The 18,233-nt window shown below is 36.0% G+C and overlaps 3 protein-coding genes across 3 annotated transcripts in view; 1 reads left to right on the forward strand and 2 right to left on the reverse strand.

The window, feature by feature from the left end:
- LOC141283640 (exostosin-like 3) overlaps window positions 1-5,130 on the reverse strand; it is a 28,454-nt gene extending 23,324 nt beyond the window's left edge. The window contains exon 1 of the mRNA XM_073816948.1: window positions 4,991-5,130. The gene's annotated coding sequence lies outside the window, so the exon portion shown is untranslated. The remainder of the gene's footprint in view (window positions 1-4,990) is intronic.
- Window positions 5,131-5,474: 344 nt separating this feature from the next.
- On the forward strand, window positions 5,475-15,089 carry LOC141283589 (ribosomal oxygenase 1-like). Its single transcript, XM_073816886.1, has 15 exons — window positions 5,475-5,590; window positions 6,179-6,319; window positions 6,397-6,551; window positions 7,660-7,759; window positions 7,846-7,959; window positions 8,536-8,642; window positions 8,733-8,840; window positions 12,037-12,071; window positions 12,162-12,340; window positions 12,438-12,542; window positions 12,632-12,773; window positions 14,231-14,351; window positions 14,537-14,636; window positions 14,725-14,811; window positions 14,904-15,089. Exons 1-15 carry the CDS (start codon window positions 5,519-5,521, stop codon window positions 14,970-14,972), a joined length of 1,635 nt encoding a protein of 544 aa, XP_073672987.1. The 5' UTR covers window positions 5,475-5,518; the 3' UTR covers window positions 14,973-15,089.
- A 417-nt stretch (window positions 15,090-15,506) lies between these two features.
- Window positions 15,507-17,958, reverse strand: LOC141283755 (NADH dehydrogenase [ubiquinone] 1 beta subcomplex subunit 1-like). The gene is made up of 3 exons (XM_073817069.1): window positions 17,930-17,958; window positions 15,982-16,126; window positions 15,507-15,549 (listed from the first exon to the last, which is right to left on the reverse strand). Exons 2-3 carry the CDS (start codon window positions 16,119-16,121, stop codon window positions 15,513-15,515), a joined length of 177 nt encoding a protein of 58 aa, XP_073673170.1. The 5' UTR covers window positions 16,122-16,126; window positions 17,930-17,958; the 3' UTR covers window positions 15,507-15,512.
- Window positions 17,959-18,233: the final 275 nt, after the last annotated feature.

The raw sequence follows: 18,233 nt of genomic DNA on the forward strand, positions 1-18,233 counted from the left end.
ATAAAATGGGTGAAAAAAAACATACGTACAAACTAAAGAACTCAAGCCAGAATATCAGCTCTTTGGGTCAGTTCTTTTGACTTGTTGGGCCAATAATAAAAATAAAAAAATAAAAAATCTAATTCATTACCAGGGCAACCAACAGAACAAGTATAAGTGATTTATAATTCTGGACTGCTGAGCCTCCAGGACAGACCCATTATAAGACCTTAAGAAGTTCTTAAATGATCTGCATAATGCATCAGATCCACTTTCTGAGCAGCGCAAGCAAGGTGTACGGTCATCTTAATTAGGTCAGATCCTGCAATCGATAGTTCACAACAATGAGACAGCCAAATAAGAAAGCAACAGAAACAGATGGAAAATCCTGCTCTATCTTCCTGGCATATGGCAAAAAAGAACTATTAATGAATGCATTTCAAACATCCTGGAGCTGATGTACTTTGGGATGTCAGAAAGAATATAGCTAACAAACTCACAGCTGCACTCTGTGGGAACATCTCACCCAAAAGACTGTGCTGAGGAAACATGGCATGATTTATTAGCTTCTGCCAAGCACCAAAACAGTGCAAGTCAGACTCACACTAAAGTAAAGAAGTAGATCACATTCAGCTTCAAACAGAGAACATCAGACTCTGAACTGATCAAATCAGACTAAGACCGAAGTAAACTACATCAGACTAATTCAAATTAAACAGGAAGAAGAAAATGGACAGACAAGTGTCTGCTTTGTTCACAATGAGAGCAAGTTTCTCAGATGTAGTTGCAGAATACAGAAACAGCTCTGTCAAGCAGAACTCAGAATAGATCTGTGAAATTAGTCATGAGACTCTAATAAATGCCCATTTATTAGATATTTCCCGACATCAGGGTGTTTATGATGAGGGAAACGTGGCTTTGTTCAGTTAACAATCTGACCGCAGTAAAACATCCCACATGGCATTTGCCATATTCAGCACCTGATCCAAATAAGTCAAATCCCAGCAGCGTTATCCATCCAGAGCAGCAGGCCCTTTCCCAGCCTTATGCCGGATCACAGATTTAACACCAGTAAAAGCTTAAGACCCTAGTAACAGCTGCCAGACCTCTGTATATCCACACCGCTGGACAGTGACGGATAGCGGGAGAAGAGTCAGCGCAATTGTTCCTTTGCCTGCGGGGAATTACTGCATTATGCTCAAAATCACAAAGCCGACTACAGTACCAACAATGACCCGGAAGAACAGAAAAGCCATGTATATTTCCATTTAGTTTATACTAGAATCTAGGGATGCACCGAATGTTCAGCAACCGAATAATCAAAGAGGCTGAATAAATGATACCGAACAACGATAAAATAGAGGCATGCACTAATGCAGCAAATGTGTCGGCAGTGTTGAAGCATTTAAAACTGTATGAGAAAGACGCAAAAATCATTACAAGCACCGACAGCATGAGACTGTTTAGTATCGCATCGCATGTCTTCCATGAGAAGAGAAAGGGCTGGTTGTTGCTGGTTACTGTATGATGACTGAAATCGCAAAATGGCCTTAAATCATTAGTAAATAAACTACAGAACGTTATGTTGTCTAATACACGCATGAACTCTGACAGCGCTGCACAAGCTCCTTAGCCAGGGTTCAAAGTCCAAAACGCAAGTAAAATCTGCGAGATAAGAATCATTTATAAATCTGCTGCTGTCAGCAAAAAGTAGTACTGAGGTCTTCTTGCGGGTTTCCTCCAAAATACAAGTCAACATTCATAAATGTTAGTATTGTAATTTTACTGCTGTTCTGTAAAATAAAAAAAAGCCATGTTCGGTAATCAACCTTTTCATTCCGGTGAATTCCTACTAGAATCTTACATAGGCATTAAAGGGGACATGTTCAATATCCACAAATCTTTACTCCTAGCTACATTCTGGCATGCAAAAGGGTTTCTGCAAGTATTATGAAAATTAAAACATTTTTAAACAGACAGTGCATCCAAACACATTTTTTAAAAATCTAATAAGGCATTTAACTTCAAGCCAATACTTCTGGCCAAATTATGAGTCAATAATGCAAAATAGCGCTTCCTCCAGTGAAAAAGTCCTCTCACATTAAAATCCACCCACGTATTTGTTCAAACTGTTTTGGCTTGATCTGTGCATGTTTCTTTCCTGATTTAGACTGGAGAAAGCAATATTACGGATAGAGGAGAACAATTTTAAGGTTAAAAAGGTCTTGATGGATTTACTACAAACAAGCTAAATGTTAATTCATTGACTGGAATGGTGTGGATTATTGTGATGTTTTTAACAGCTGTTTGGACTCCCATTCTGACGGCACCCATTCACTGCAGAGCAATTTTCATTTTTGGGTGAACCATACTTCAAGACCACTTAAGACTAAGAAAGAAGATTTAATGAATAAACTGAAAGGAACAAAATATGTCTATATGTTCTCTAAATGTAAATGTATTTTTTTTTTCTTCTTAAATTAAGATGTATTTACCTGAAAAGCAAAATTACCTAAGATAAGTAGCCTTTTAGTAAAACTGATTAAAATTAAGTTATATTTTGGTTAATCCAAATACACATATCTGCTAATGAGCTCAGAAAAATCTATTTGAATCAAGCAAAAACACATGTTCATATCTCAATGACAGATATATGTTCTTGTTTTAACCATAAACTTGCTTAACTTTTGCGACTTCATTACTTCATCAAAAGCATCCGGGAGAAAGCAATATTATGGATAGAGGACAACGGTTTTAAGGTTAAAAATGATTTATTACAAACAAGCAAGATGTTAATTGATGGACAGGAGTGGTGTGGATTACGTGTGATGTTTTTAACAGCTGTTTGGACTCTCATTGTGACGGCACCCATTCACTGCAGAGGATCCATTGCTGAGCAATTTTCATTTTTGGGTATTCCATTGCTTCAAGACCACTTATAAGCAATAATGATTATTTAAGGAATAAACTGAAAGGAACAAAATATGCTCATATGTTCTCTAAATTTAAAACCTTAAATCTGAAGATGCATTTACCTGTAAAGCAAAATTACCTAAGATAAGTAGTCTTTCAGAGAATCTGATTAAAATGAAGTTATTTTCTGATTAATCCAAGCACAAATATATAGCTCAGAAAATTTTAATCCAAGCAAAAACTCTCACCGTCAGATATTGGTTCTTGTTTTAACCTTAAACTCACTTAATTTTTGACTTAATTTCTTCATTTTGCATCTCAAGTAAATGCATTCAAGGAAATTATGACAAGACAAAAAATACTATGGATGGTGCAACATACAAAAGCATGCTTTTGAATTTAAAACTTTCTACTCTGTCCTTTTTAAGGCCTTAATTTCTGGAAGGGCAAATAAGGACTTTAAGATCATCAGGAACCCTTCTCTAGTATACAAATAAATGTGAAATTAAAGACTTCACGCATCTAAAGCACACAACGCCTATAATGAGAGCTGTTAAGACTATAAAAATGGTTTGGTGATTTAGTATTTGTTTAGTCACGCCTGAACTGGCACTGCATCGCACAGATGGTCACCCATTATCAGGGCAGAGAGACAAAATATTTTTTATTTTCCTTCGCAAACAAAACGTGCAATGAGTTATAACCTCCGCAGATGGGTTAGAAGGAAAACAATGCATTTACACAAACAAATAACTGGTCAGCGTGCTAAATAATCACTGACCACCTCAACACAACTCATCATCGACTAACACATCTGTTCCTCCTATTCATCAGACTCTGAATGCCAGATGTAGATCTACTGATCGGAGCTAATCAATATTACCATGGTGGTCTGATAAAATGACCATTCACAGATATGTATAATGTCTTATATTCAGAACATGTAAAAAGAATCTGACACAACGTTCTAATTAACAATATCAGATATGACTCAAAATATCTTATGTTGATATTCAGAATAAGATTCTAATAACACGAAAGGCTTATTGTGAGGGTTTGATCTCTGAATCAAACTTTGATTAAGAACAAGTCTGACATTTTGACTCTGTCAAATGAGATCAGATCACAGCAGCATGCATGTAATATTCAATATCAATAAAAATCAATATCAGATATTCTAAAAGTTAAGAAATTCAGAGTCATTACATCCTCAGTGTATGTCTGTATTACAATATATCAGTTCACCGTCTGATATTATTGATCAGATCAGATCTGATGTTATATATTACTGACAAAATTAGACTGTAGCTGGTCTTTCTGATTGACTAGGTGTTAAAAATACAGCTTAAAGAATACCTGCCATTGCTTATTATACAAAATGTTACGTATAAATAAATCAAATCAGTGTCTGATATTATTAAGCAGATCAAATGATATACATTAATGACCAGATTAGAATGTGATCAATATTATTGATCAGTGCAGATGTTAGAAATTAATGACAAGACTAGAGAGGATCTGGTATTGATAATCAGACGAAAGGTTACATATTAACAAATCAGATCAGTGTCTGTCTGATATTATTTTGCAGACCAGACTATGCATTAATGGCCATATTAGAGTAACCAATATTATTGATCAGAGCAGATAGTACAAATGTGAGCGTCTGATATTGATAAATCAGATCAGAGCAATTCTGATATCATTAATAAGATGTTTTACAATAATAACCAGACTACAGTGTGATGAATATTATTGATACTAACAAGTATCATAAAGTAATGTTTAAGATTACGATTAAATATGACTAATAATTAAGATCAAAGAGTGTCTGATGTTCAACGCGTCGTTTAAATGACCAACTTAACGTTACACTGATTCCCTGCAGTACTTTAATCACACCGAGATCTAAAAATCAAACATATCCCGCCTAAACACCGATATTATTCATATTAGAACAATATGATAACTAAACCACCACCATTATGAGTGTTATTTATGTTGAAAGCAGTAATGTTTTTTTCTGCATCTGTCTGTTTGATGTTAGCCGCTGCTAACCGAGCCGCTAACGAACGACACAACCGTTATGTTTCCGTACCTCAAAATAAATCCATCAGAGCAGACGTCGGTCCTCATGAACTTCAGTTCTCCAGCGTGTCCATGGTGTCGGTAACGGACAGAAACGGCCCGGTAAACGGCTACTGAAAACGCTCCGTCTCTGAGGTGCAGCAAAACGCGTACGCGCTCCAGCAGACAGCAGCGCGTTTTGCGCGTGCGCGATAGCAGCCTGGGAGCTCGCGCGACGTTGATGTTCATTGCGTGCGCGCGCTGCCATCTAGCGCTCAAAGCGGAGAGCGCGAGAGTACGTTTACAAATATTTCTGTCAGGTTTTTGGTTTTTAGTAATATTTCAGGATCAAATTAATTTATAATTATTAATTTATTGGCAATCGTGTATTTGCGTGATGTATTATAAACGGAAGGATCTAGTAAGAGGAAATTGTTTTAAACATATCATACGTATTTGCAGCTCCAGACGTGTAGGTGGCAGTGTGACCGTTTGTTTGTATTGAGTCCTGCAGAAGAAAACGCTCATGTGTCTGATGTCTGTTCTTCACGTCTGAGCCATGGAAAGAAAACACATGTCCGCATTATCTTTTTATCAGTCATTATCAGGAGGAACAAAACCGCGAGTACAGGTAAAAATGTTGCTTATGAGGTATTGCATGAATTGCAATTGAAAATAACCATAATTTCAGGGTAAAATTGTTAATTAATTCAAGCTCATCAGTACTGGATTCTAATATAATGAATACACATTGAGTATAGCATAAACTGTACATACATTGTACAAAATGTATGTGTTCTCTCGGTAACAAATCAACATTCTTTGTTTACCATTTCAATAAAATTGCATATGAATACAATAATCATTAAAAACCCTGGTATACACTATCACCCATTGATACTCAGTATTAGCAGGGGTTTTATAACTGGAAAAAGGTTAAGAAATAAGATGAAACTAAAATAAATAAATATTTTGAATAAAATAAATATTAATTTTAAATATATAAAATACAGTAATTAAGACAACAGAAAGTAAATATTTTCTAAATCATATTTTTCATGTATTAATAATAATTTTCACTGTAATTGTGGGCTTTATTCATGAAAATATATTGCTGCCTTATAGTATTGGAGGCTCTTGCACTAGGATGATGACCCCTGTATTAAAAATACCATGGTATTAAGGGCTGTAAATGTAATTGCATGACTTCTTGTTGCAGGCTAACTCTCCGCCAGCGAAGAAAATCAAAAGGAAGGAGAATGGCATCCAGCCAAACAAGAAATTAAATAAAAAGAATAGAATGAAGCCTCTGAAGTCCAGCAAGAGGGTCAGCAGCAGTGATATGGAGAAATCTAAGGCTGTAAGTGTCTAACCGTATGATGACGAATACTGGAGCATCAGTGGAGATTTGAAGCTTGTGATCTTCTGTTTTTGCAGGAGAAGGACTCTGAGACACATAATGGTGAAGGAGTTAACAATGTTTCTCTTGATGCACTCCTGGCGGATCTGACGAAGGTCAACAACAGCAAAGATAGAGCCAACAGACTGTTCCAGTGGCTTATTTACCCAGTCCAAGACAAGAGCTTCTTTAGGTGTGAGACCGCAGACACACACACATTTATAGCTAACCTGAATGTTTCTCTAATTGATGAGCTTTGTAACACTGTAATTGAACCAAATTGTATTGAAACGTTTCTGCGGTGGGATAAAAAATAATAAAGGTAATTGCAACTTTTTATCTCACAATTCTGAGAAAAAATCAGAATTGCAAGATATAAACTCACAATTCTGAGAAAAGACTTGCTAGCTGATAACTGATTTAGTTCTGACTTTTCTTTTGAGATACAAACTGGGAATTCTGAGAAGAAAAGTCTGAATTGTGAGATATAAACTCGCAATTGCAATGGGAAAAAAGTCAGAATTGTGAGGTAAAAAGTCACAATTGCTGTGGTAGAATAAAAAAAAACAATTGCAGGATGTAAAATCATAATTCTGGGGAAAACACAGCATTCTAAATTTATCTCACAATTCAAACATTTTTTTTCTTGCATTTGTATGTTTATACCTCACAATTCTGAGTCAAATAGTCAAAAAGAAGTAAAACAAAAATATCACAAATTACCTATTTTTTATTATTTTTTTCCATGGTGGAAACAAGCTTTCATAGAATTGAATCAAATTGAGCTGAATATTGGCAATATTGTCTTCTGTAGGGTTGCTCTACAGACTAAATTAAAGTTGTTTCATTACAGATTATTACAGTGAAACTGCTTTGAAACAATCCGTATTGTATAAAGTGCTATATAAATAAATGTGACTTGGCTTGACAGACAATTGAACACAAATTTGCTTGCATTGTGACATTATTTTTGACAATGTAGATTTTCCCCCAATATTCACTGTAATGCAAAAAAAAAAAAAAAAATCCCTAACCCTAAGTAACATATTACTATAATAAAAAAACATCCTTAGGATAATTTAAGCTTATTGCAACAAATATTGCCATATTGAATACTTACAACAAAAATAATTATAAATGTACTTTAGTTGACATCATTGATGTTGAATGCTTCTTTTGATGTTGGGTTAAAATATGACTTTATCTTGGGTTAAATTGACTTAAGAATTCATCCAAAAAGTGTACTAGAAGTTGCTTTGGATCAAAGATGATTTACAGGTCTTGTTCTGTCCACAATATAGAGATGAATGGGAGAAGAAACCGATTCTGATCCAACGACAGAATCCAGACTACTATAAAGGACTCTTTTCAACGGCTGAGTTTGACTGCATCTTAAGAAATGTAAGCACTTTCTTTCTTTGATTTAGAGGGAATCAGTGTCTTTGTATGTCTCTGTCAGATATTACATTGTTCAGTGTTTTGTTCAGGATGATGTGCAGTTTGGGGTGAATCTGGATGTGACAAGCTACACAAATGGAAAAAGAGAGACACACAATCCTCCAGGAAGAGCGTTACCATACAATGTGTGGGATTTTTATGAGGTACATTTTTCAAACACACAATTGATGGGTTATATGATTACTGGTATATATATTTTTTTCATTTTATTCAGCAAGGACGCATTGAATTGATCAAAAGTGAAGTAAAGACTTTGTACATTGTTACAAAAATATTCTATTTAAAACGGATGTTGTTCTTTTGAATTTTTTATTCATCATAGAATCTTAAAAAAAAGTATCAATTTTTACAAAAATATAAAGCAGCACGACTTTTTAACATTGGTAATAATCAGAAATGTGTCTTGAGCAGCAAATCAGTATATTCGAATGATTTCTGAAGGATCATGTGACACTGAAGACTGGCGTTGTGATGCTGAAAATTAATAAGTTAAATATACTATGTCTACAAAGTGTTTTTCATAAAATGTGGAAATTGCTTCTCACTATCAGTAGCTGAGGCAATATCATATCAACAATGCAAAGGTGATAATATGCTGTTGTGCAAACATTCTTAAAATTGGGGGAACTGTCATTTCAATATAAATAGCACTTCTGTAAAGCCTCAGTGTTTACTTTACTGTGAAAGTGTGAAGTTCATTCATTGTTGTTTGTCAACAGAGTGGCTGTTCTCTCAGAATGCTCAATCCTCAAGCATTTTCCTCCACCATGTGGCAAGTGCTCTCTATTCTTCAGGAGAAGTTTGGCAGTATGGCGGGTGCAAATGTGTATGTGAAAATGATTCATAAACACTATTTCATTACATTCTGTTGCTGAAATCTTTGTCAATTATGGTTTACCTGCTATATGTTTTACAGATATCTGACACCAGCGGGGACGCAGGGTTTTGCTCCTCACTATGATGATATAGAGGCGTTCATCTTGCAGTTGGAGGGCAAAAAGCACTGGAGACTGTACAACCCTCTGTGAGCGATTGGTTATGCTTTAAAGAAATAATTCACTCCAAAATTGTATGTAGATGAGTTTGTTTCATCATCAGATTTGGAGAAGTGTAGCATTAAATCACTTGCTCACCAATGGATCCTCTGCAGTGAATTGGTGCCATCAGAATGAGAGTCCAAACAGCTGATAGAAACATCACAATAATCCACAGGAAACAAATCCATCATTAAGATGTTCTGGACTTTAAACCATTCCTTCTGGCTAAAATAAAGTCCGTAATCCATAATAACGCTTTCTCTAGTGAATAATCTCCTGAACAGTTTTGGATAGTTTGTGCTTATAAACAGTGCTTGAAAAAATTATGATTTGTTTCTTACAAACAGGGTGCAATTTGCAAATTTAAAGTCCTTTTTTGAATCAAATGATTCGCCATACGCAATTTGAAGTCCCATTTTGAATCAAATGATTCACGATACTTGCTTTAAAGTTGTTTTTTGAATCAAATGATTCGCCATACGCAATTTGAATTGCCATTTTAAATCAAATGATTCCTGATACGCACTTTAAAGTCCCTTTCTGAATCAAATGATTTACCATACATGCTTTGAATTCCTGTTTTGAAATAAAATGATTCGCGGTACGCGCTTTAAAATCCCGTTCTGAATCAAATGATTTGCCATTCGCGCTTTGAAGTCCCATTTTGAATCAAATGATTCGCGGTACGCATTTTAAAGTCCCGTTCTAAATCAAATGATTTGCCATTCGCGCTTTGAATTCTCGTTTTGAATCAAATGATTCGCGGTACGCATTTGAAAGTCCCGTTCTAAATCAAATGATTCGCCATATGCGCTTTGAATTCCTGTTTTGAAATAAAATGATTCTCGGTACGCGCTTTAAAGTCCCGTTCTAAATCAAATGATTTGCCATACATGCTTTGAATTCCTGTTTTGAAATAAAATGATTCGCGGTACGCGCTTTAAAATCCCGTTCTGAATCAAATGATTTGACATTCGGGCTTTGAAGTCCCATTTTGAATCAATGATTCGCGAAACGCGCTTTGAAGTCCCATTTTGAATCAAATGATTCGCGGTACGCACTTTAAAGTCCGGTTCTAAATCAAATGATTCGCCATATGCGCTTTGAATTCCTGTTTTGAATCAAATGATTCACGGTACGTGCTTTAAAATCCCGTTCTGAATCAAATGATTTGCCATACATGCTTTGAATTCCTGTTTTGAAATAAAATGATTCGCGGTACGCGCTTTAAAATCCCGTTCTGAATCAAATGATTTGCCATACATGCTTTGAATTCCTGTTTTGAAATAAAATGATTCGCGGTACGTGCTTTAAAATCCCGTTCTGAATCAAATGATTTGCCATACATGCTTTGAATTCCTGTTTTGAAATAAAATGATTCGCGGTACGTGCTTTAAAATCCCGTTCTGAATCAAATGATTTGCCATACATGCTTTTGAATTCCTGTTTTGAAATAAAATGATTCGCGGTACGCGCTTTAAAATCCCGTTCTGAATCAAATGATTTGACATTCGGGCTTTGAAGTCCCATTTTGAATCAAATGATTCGCGGTACGCACTTTAAAGTCCCGTTCTAAATCAAATGATTTGCCATATGCGCTTTGAATTCCTGTTTTGAATCAAATGATTCGCGGTACGTGCTTTAAAGTCCCGTTCTGAATCAAATGATTCGCCATATGCGCTTTGAATTCCTGTTTTGAATCAAATGATTCGTGGTACGTGCTTTAAAATCCCGTTCTGAATCAAATGATTCGCCATACATGCTTTGAATTCCTGTTTTGAATCAAATGATTCGCGGTACGTGCTTTAAAGTCCCGTTCTGAATCAAATGATTCGCCATATGCGCTTTGAATTCCTGTTTTGAATCAAATGATTCACGGTACGTGCTTTAAAGTCCCGTTCTGAATCAAATGATTCGCCATATGCGCTTTAAATTCCTGTTTTGAATCAAATGATTCGTGGTACGTGCTTTAAATTCCCGTTCTGAATCAAATGATTTGACATTCGGGCTTTGAAGTCCCATTTTGAATCAAATGATTTGCGGTACGCACTTTAAAGTCCCGTTCTAAATCAAATGATTCGCCATATGCACTTTGAATTCCCGTTGTGAATCAAATGATTCGCCATAAATGCTTTAAATTCCCGTTGTGAATCAAATGATTCGCGGTACACACTTTAAAGTCCCGTTCTGAATCAAATAATTCGCCATATTCAATTTGAATTTCTGTTTTAAATCAAATGATTCGCTATATGTGCTTTAAAGTCCAATTCTGAATCAAATGATTTGCCATATTCAATTTGAGTTTCCGTTTTGAATCAAATGATTCACCATACATGCTTTGGATTCCCGTTTTGAATTAAATGATTCGCGATACGTGCTATAAACTCCCGTTCTGAATCAAATGATTCGCCATATTCAATTTGAATTTCTGTTTTGAATAAAATGATTCGCCATACATGCTTTAAATTCCCGTTTTGAATCAATTGATTTGCGGTACGCGCTTTGAATTCCTATTTTGGATTAAAAAAGTCCCGTTCTCAATCAAATGATTCACGATTCAATTGGAGCGCTTCAAAACAGTGAATGATTTTGCGACGCAGTGGTTTACTGCTTCAGAGATTCAAAAAGGTCCGTTGATGCTGTGTTCTTTACTTACTTTCTCTATATAATTGAATCGTTGTTTGAAATGAAATCATTACAATTAATAGCCCTAACTTACAATGTTTTTATGAAATTGTGATCACGTTAGACAAAGTTTCTGTCGTATTAAAAACATTTCATAACATGACACTCATTATCCGGTACTTGAATCCCCCCCTCTGCTTTTTTCACAAATCGCACCCTGCTTACAAACATGCAGCTTTTGTCTTCTCAAGACGTTAACTGATGTACTCGAGTGGTGTGGAATACTTGTGAATTATTGTGATGTTTCTATCAGCTGTTTGGACACTCATTCTGATGGCACCCATTCACTGCAGAGGATCCTTTGGTGAGCAAGTGATGCAACATTTCTCCAAATCTGATGAAGAAACAAACCAATCTGCATGTTGGATGGCCTGAATATGAGTAGATTTCAAGGAAATGTTCATTTCTCACTGAACTAGTCTAGTCCTTTATAAAATCTTTATATATACCAAGTGAAGAGATGCAGTATTAACTAGTAGCACCTCTGTTGTCTCTCAGATCTGAAGATGAAGTGTTGCCACTGGTGTCAAGTCGTAAGTAGTCTTTACATACATAACTGGTCATATCAATGTGTTTTTTAATTATAAAGGGGATAAACTCTTTCTGTTGCATTTCTCCTCAAGCTAATTTCAGTCAGAATGAGATCGGGCAGCCTATCATGGACGTGGTGCTGGAAGCTGGTGATCTGCTGTATTTTCCACGTGGCTTCATTCATCAGGGCGACTGTCTGCCTGACGCTCATTCGCTGCACATCACCGTCTCCTCCTTTCAGAGGAACAGCTGGGGAGATCTGCTCCTCAAAGTAAAACCTTTCACTTCTGATTCTGTGCTGTGAATGAATCAAAATCAAAAGACAGATATTAGATGTTGTCACTTCAGTAAATGTATTTGATTTGCAGTTGATGCCAGCAGCTCTGGAGACTGCGATGGAGGAGGACGTTGAGTTCAGGAAGGGACTGCCGCTCGATTACCTTCAGTTCATGGGAGTTCAGAACTCTGAGAAGGTACTTGTGCTTCTACTCCATTAATACACAGGCTCCGTTCGGTTCATTCCTGACTTGTAGTGACAGAAATCACTCGTGCATGTGAACAGGAGGACCCACGGAGAGGCAAATTCATTGCACACGTTGGGGGCCTGATGAAGAAACTGGTCAATTATGCACCAGTCGATGCTGCTGTGGATCAGAAAGCCAGAGACTTCCTGCACGACTGCCTTCCGCCGATGCTGAGCGCTGGTGAGTCTCACAATAACACATCATGACTAAAGGTCAGGGGATGTTTTTGCTTTAAAAAAATGCCTTTTGAAAGGCCAGGCATTTAAAATTCAGTCTCAAACAGTTCTGTGAGTTTCAGAAAATATATGTCTGATAAATGTCTAAATGTAATCCGTAGTTTATCAAGTGTTTGTGTGGGATCAGATATAGCAGTAATATAATATCTGTTGTATAATATATGTTAAAATTGCTTTTTTCTTCCTGCAAAAAAAGGTAATTGGAAATTTACTTAATTATCTGGGCTTTTATCTTGAAGTTTATATCTTCCAACTGCAAGTGCATTTAGAGTTTACATCCCACAATTCATTTTTTTGTGGAATTTTGAGTTTGCAATTTGCAGTTTAGACTTTTTAATCTGAATTTTGAGCTTCTCTCATTTCTGTGAGAATGTTTGACTGATCTCACAATTCTGATTTTTTTCTCTAAATGTTTAGTTTCTCACATTTTAGATTTTTACCTTGAAATTTTGAGTTTACATCCTGCAACTTTGACTTTTTGTTTTTTAAATGTCAGTTTACATCTTGCAATTATAACTTTTATTTCTCTGAATTGTCAGATTACATCTCACAATGAATTTTTTCTCATAATTTTCAGTTCACATCTTGCAATTATGACTTTTTTGAGTTTGCATCTCGCAATTCTGATATTTGAGTGTACATCATACAATTCAGAATTTTAGTTTACATCCTGCAATTCTGACTTTTTTTAAATAATTTTCTGTGTACATCTTGTAATTCTGATTTTTGATTTTACGCCTCGCAATTCTGACTTTTCTTTTACTTTTTAGTGTACATCTCACAATTATGATTTTTTTAAATGAATTTTTAGTTTACATCTTGCAATTCTGTTCTGACTTTTTTAATCTGAATTTTCAGTTTGTATCTCAGAATTCTGACTTTTTTATTTTTCAGTGTACATCTCACAATTATGACGTTTTTTTTTTCTCAGAATTTTCAGTTTACATCTCACAATTCAGAGTTTACATCATACAATCCTGAATTTTTACTGAGTTTACAGAATTCTGACTTTTTTTATCTTGCAATTATGACTTTTTTTCCCTCAATTTTTAGTTTGCATGCAAGTTTCAGTTTACATCTTGCAATTCTGGCTTTTTGTACAGTACTGTATGTTAAACCAATTAACATAGAAGCTTGTTTCCGGCATGGAATAAAAACAATTCTGACTTTTTTTTCTCACGTTAACTCTAAATTCTAACTTTCGTCTCAGAATCTCACAACTTAAAGTTCATATCTCTTCGTTTATATCAGAATTGAGAGAACAAAAGTCAGAATTGTAAAATTTGAATATAAGAATTTTGAGGAAAAAGTAAAAACTATGATTGGAAAAAGTCACAATTGCCCTCCAAAGAATAAAGCTCAAATATTAAATCAGTAAAATGCATTTGTGTTATTTCGTAGAGGAGAAGGCCAGCAGTGTGTACGGGGCTCCTGCTCGATGGGGAGACGGTGTGGCCCTTGATGTGACTGTTCAACTGAAGAACCAAACTCAAATCAGACTGGTGCGGGCCGGAGCTGCGAGGTACCAGTGCACAGTAGTTTCTTTTAAGTTGTATAAAGCGAATTTATAGTATGAGCTAAATGTGATGAGAGAACATAGATAACTGATTTATAGTTAAAGATACACATTTTTGTTGTAATAAATGGTATTTTGATTCAAATAACATAGGTCAGAATTTAAAAAGGAACATGTATTTGTCTTCATAGGTTGTGCGGTGATGGAGACACTGTATCTCTTTTTTACACTACTGAGAACTCCAGAGTCTATCATAAAGAAGAACCCAAGAGCTTTGAGATGAAAGCAGAGGTAAACATGCACTTTGTCTGAAATACCTGCAGCTTTTACCTTCTTTAAGCATTTGATCATGATCTCTAATCATGTTTCTTTTTAACAGCACATTGATGCCATGGAGTTTCTGATTCATTCTTATCCCAAGTTTATTTCTGTGGCCAGTTTACCATGCGAGACAATGGAAGCTAAGGTACTTTGCGCATTTGTGTTATATTTAAGGACCTTAGCCCTTAATGACCCGTTCAAATTGCTTTTGTGTATTAATGAATCTCATTTTTGCAGATGTCTCTGGCTGAGCTGCTCTTTGAGAAGGGAGTAATCCACACAGCCAAACCTTTGACAGCTGAATAAAAGCAGTATTTTGTGGCTAAAGAAAATGAGTGTCCTACATCAAATGACCACGAACTGTTCTTAACTACGTATTTTTTTTGTAAACTGAAATTCTTCAATGTGTATAAAACATCTTTAGAAAGCAAACCAAAAACTATTTTGAAGTTTCTTTGACTGGATAAAAATGTTTTATGGCAAATGATATGTACAGAATTGCTGAGGTTAAACCTAAACTGTTGTTGTCGTCCATTGACAAAGTCATCCATAGATTTTGAGAAATCAGTAAATCAAAAAATATTTTTTTAAATTGATAGTCAAAAGATGATGCAGCAAATCAGAACATATTTGACATTTAATAACATGATGACTGAATAGAAACCAGCCAACTAACAAAATCTCACATCACTTGTCCTTAATGTGCTATAAAGAAATACTATAAGGCATTACAGAACTATATGCAAATTTTATTGCGCCAACATGCTTGCAATCAGAGAGACAGTGGCTGAACAGACAATATACACATTCTGGACAGAGGGTCCAATAAATATGACTGCAGGAGTCTCACTTCCAAGTGTATTCCTCACCAGGCTTAAGTTCCCTGAAAAAAGTACAGATTTAGAAACAATTAATTTAAAGGAATAGTTCACCCAAAAACGCTCTCTGAAAATCTAAATTGTATATCAGTTTGTTTCTGCATGGGAACAGATTTAGAGTCCAAACAGCTGGTAACGTATCACATGACTCCAGAAGCAACGGTTTAAAGTTAAAAACGTCTTAGAGATGTATTTGTTTCTTAGAAACATGCAGCTTTTGGCTTCACAAGATGTTAACTGATGGACTGGAGTGGTGTGGATTACTCGTGGATTGCTGCAATGTTTTTATCAGCTGTTTGGACTCTCATTCTGATGGCACCCATTCACTGCAGATGCTCCATTGGTGAGCAAGTAATGTGATGATGAAACCAACCCATCTACATCTTTGATGGCCTAAATGTGAATACAATTTCAGCAGATTTTCTTTATTTATTTACCTGCTGTATAAAGCACTCTTGTTCCTGAATGCTGTGAGTTTCTGGTCATTCCATCGGTCCAGGTAAACCCCGATAACGATACCCATAGGGACCAGAATATTGACCCAGTGCGCACGAATCGCTGCTGCGAAGTTTACCATGATGCCTGTGAATAAAGAAAACAAACATAAACTAAGTTTATTGACTCTACTTCACCTCTAATGTACAGTCGTGGCCAAAAGTTGAGAATGACACAAATATTAGTTTTTCACAAAGTTTGCAGCTAAACTGCTTTTAGATCTTTGTTTCAGTTGTTTCTGTGACGTACTGAAATATAATTACAAGCACTTCATACGTTTCAAAGGCTTTTATGGACAATTACATGACATTTATGCATCAGTATTTGCAGTGTTGGCCCTTCTTTTTCAGGACCTCTGCAATTGGACTGGGCATGCTCTCAATCAACTTCTGGGCCAAATCCTGACTGATAGCAACTCATTCTTTCATAATCACTTCTTGGAGTTTGTCAGAATTAGTAGGTTTTTGTTTGTCCACCCGCCTCTTGAGGATTGACCACAAGTTTTAAGATCTGGGGAGTTTCCAGGCCATGGACCCAAAATTTCAACGTTTTGGTCCCCGAGCCACTTAGTTATCACTTTTGCCTTATGGCACGGTGCTCCATCGTGCTGGAAAATGCATTGTTCTTCACCAAACTGTTGTTGGATTGTTGGAAAAAGTTGCTGTTGGAGGGTGTTTTGGTACCATTCTTTATTCATGGCTGTGTTTTTGGGCTAAATTGTGGGTGAGCCCACTCCCTTGGATGAGAAGCAACCCCACACATGAATGGTCTCAGGATGCTTTACTGTTGGCATGACACAGGACTGATGGTAGCGCTCACCTTTTCTTCTCCGGACAAGCCTTTTTCCAGATGCCCCAAACAATCTGAAAGAGGCTTCATCTGAGAATATGACTTTGCCCCAGTCCTCAGCAGTCCATTCGCCATACTTTTTGCAGAAGATCAATCTGTCCCTGATGTTTTTTTGTTTTTTTTGGAGGGAAGTGGCTTCTTTGCTGCCCTTCTTGACACCAGGCCATCTTCCAAAAGTCTTGGCCTCACTGTGCGTGCAGATGCGTTCACACCTGCCTGCTGGCATTCCTGAGCAAGCTCTGCACTGGTGGCACTCCGATCCCGCAGCTCAATCCTCTTTAGGAGACCATCCTGGCGCTTGCTGGACTTTCTTGGGCGCCCTGAAGCCTTCTTAACAATGCAGTGGAAAGTTTTTTGGGGGATTAAGTTAATTTTCATGGCAAAAAAGGACTATGCAATTCATCTGATCACTCTTCATAACAAATTGCTATTATAAAAACTTAAGCAGCAACTTTTCCAATTTCCAATATTTATGTTATTCACAAAACTTTTGGCCACGACTGTACACTAGTTTGGACACACCTGACTAAAACTATGATTCTCATTATATTAAAAAAATTTCTGATCCAAAGGCTTCTGATTAAATGCTTGATTACATCAAATAAATGAACATATGTATCCAAAACATTTGAGTAGTAGTTAAGTTTCTAATGTGGATTTCATTTCATTGCACATGTCAGTATATGACAGTGTTAGTCATGTGGACTCAAAGACACTAAAACCAATGAAATACAGCAATTCTGTTGCATTCATTGGCCTACTACTAACGTTACGTCTACAGAAACTATCTGAAGACAAAATGCCAAAATTAAAACAATAAACACATTTTTGTACTAAAATATATGTGTGTGTGTGTTGATGTGAAGGTGACTGCTCTGGGCCCGTGTGCACACTATGCGCTACTGTCCTCGCATAAACACGAGATTTTGATCCCGTTACATTCACAGAAAACTCGTATAAACGTTTACTTATCTTTAATACTCACATTGAAGTATAAAACACGGTTATTAATTGAATATATATGAATTTAAAATCATTTACCTTCCGCTAGTTTCCTCTGTGTGTTTTTAGCAGAGAGGGTTAGAGGGCTTTGGACTGTACCAACTATCAACGAAACAGTTTGAAGGGGGGTGGGGTGCTATTTTTTTCTTTTCCATTACAATGAAACGTTTCTGTGTTGAAATACGCAAGATTGTTTGTTGTATATATATATATTGACTTCACCTATTTAATTTTTGATATAGGTGATATAAAATAATTAAAAAAAAATTTGTATAAATTCCTGATATTATTTGGATGCCTGTGTCTGTTAAGAATTATTACGTCCAGCCATTTTTATTTTAGA

Source organism: Garra rufa, chromosome 13 (genome assembly GCF_049309525.1).
Source record: "Garra rufa chromosome 13, GarRuf1.0, whole genome shotgun sequence".
In the NCBI taxonomy this organism is placed as follows: Eukaryota; Metazoa; Chordata; class Actinopteri; order Cypriniformes; family Cyprinidae; genus Garra; species Garra rufa.

What these genes read in the sequence shown, in the direction of transcription:
- LOC141283589 (XM_073816886.1), top strand. Translation starts at nt 5,519, where the DNA reads ATGGAAAGAAAACACATGTCCGCATTATCTTTTTATCAGTCATTATCA. An exon ending in AGTATGGCGGGTGCAAATGT is followed by an intron (nt 8,643 to 8,732) that starts GTATGTGAAAAT and finishes TATGTTTTACAG; the next exon opens with ATATCTGACACCAGCGGGGA. An exon ending in GGGGAGATCTGCTCCTCAAA is followed by an intron (nt 12,341 to 12,437) that starts GTAAAACCTTTC and finishes TTTGATTTGCAG; the next exon opens with TTGATGCCAGCAGCTCTGGA.
- LOC141283755 (XM_073817069.1), bottom strand. Translation starts at nt 16,121, where the DNA reads ATGGTAAACTTCGCAGCAGCGATTCGTGCGCACTGGGTCAATATTCTG. An exon ending in AAGAGTGCTTTATACAGCAG is followed by an intron (nt 15,550 to 15,981) that starts GTAAATAAATAA and finishes TACTTTTTTCAG; the next exon opens with GGAACTTAAGCCTGGTGAGG.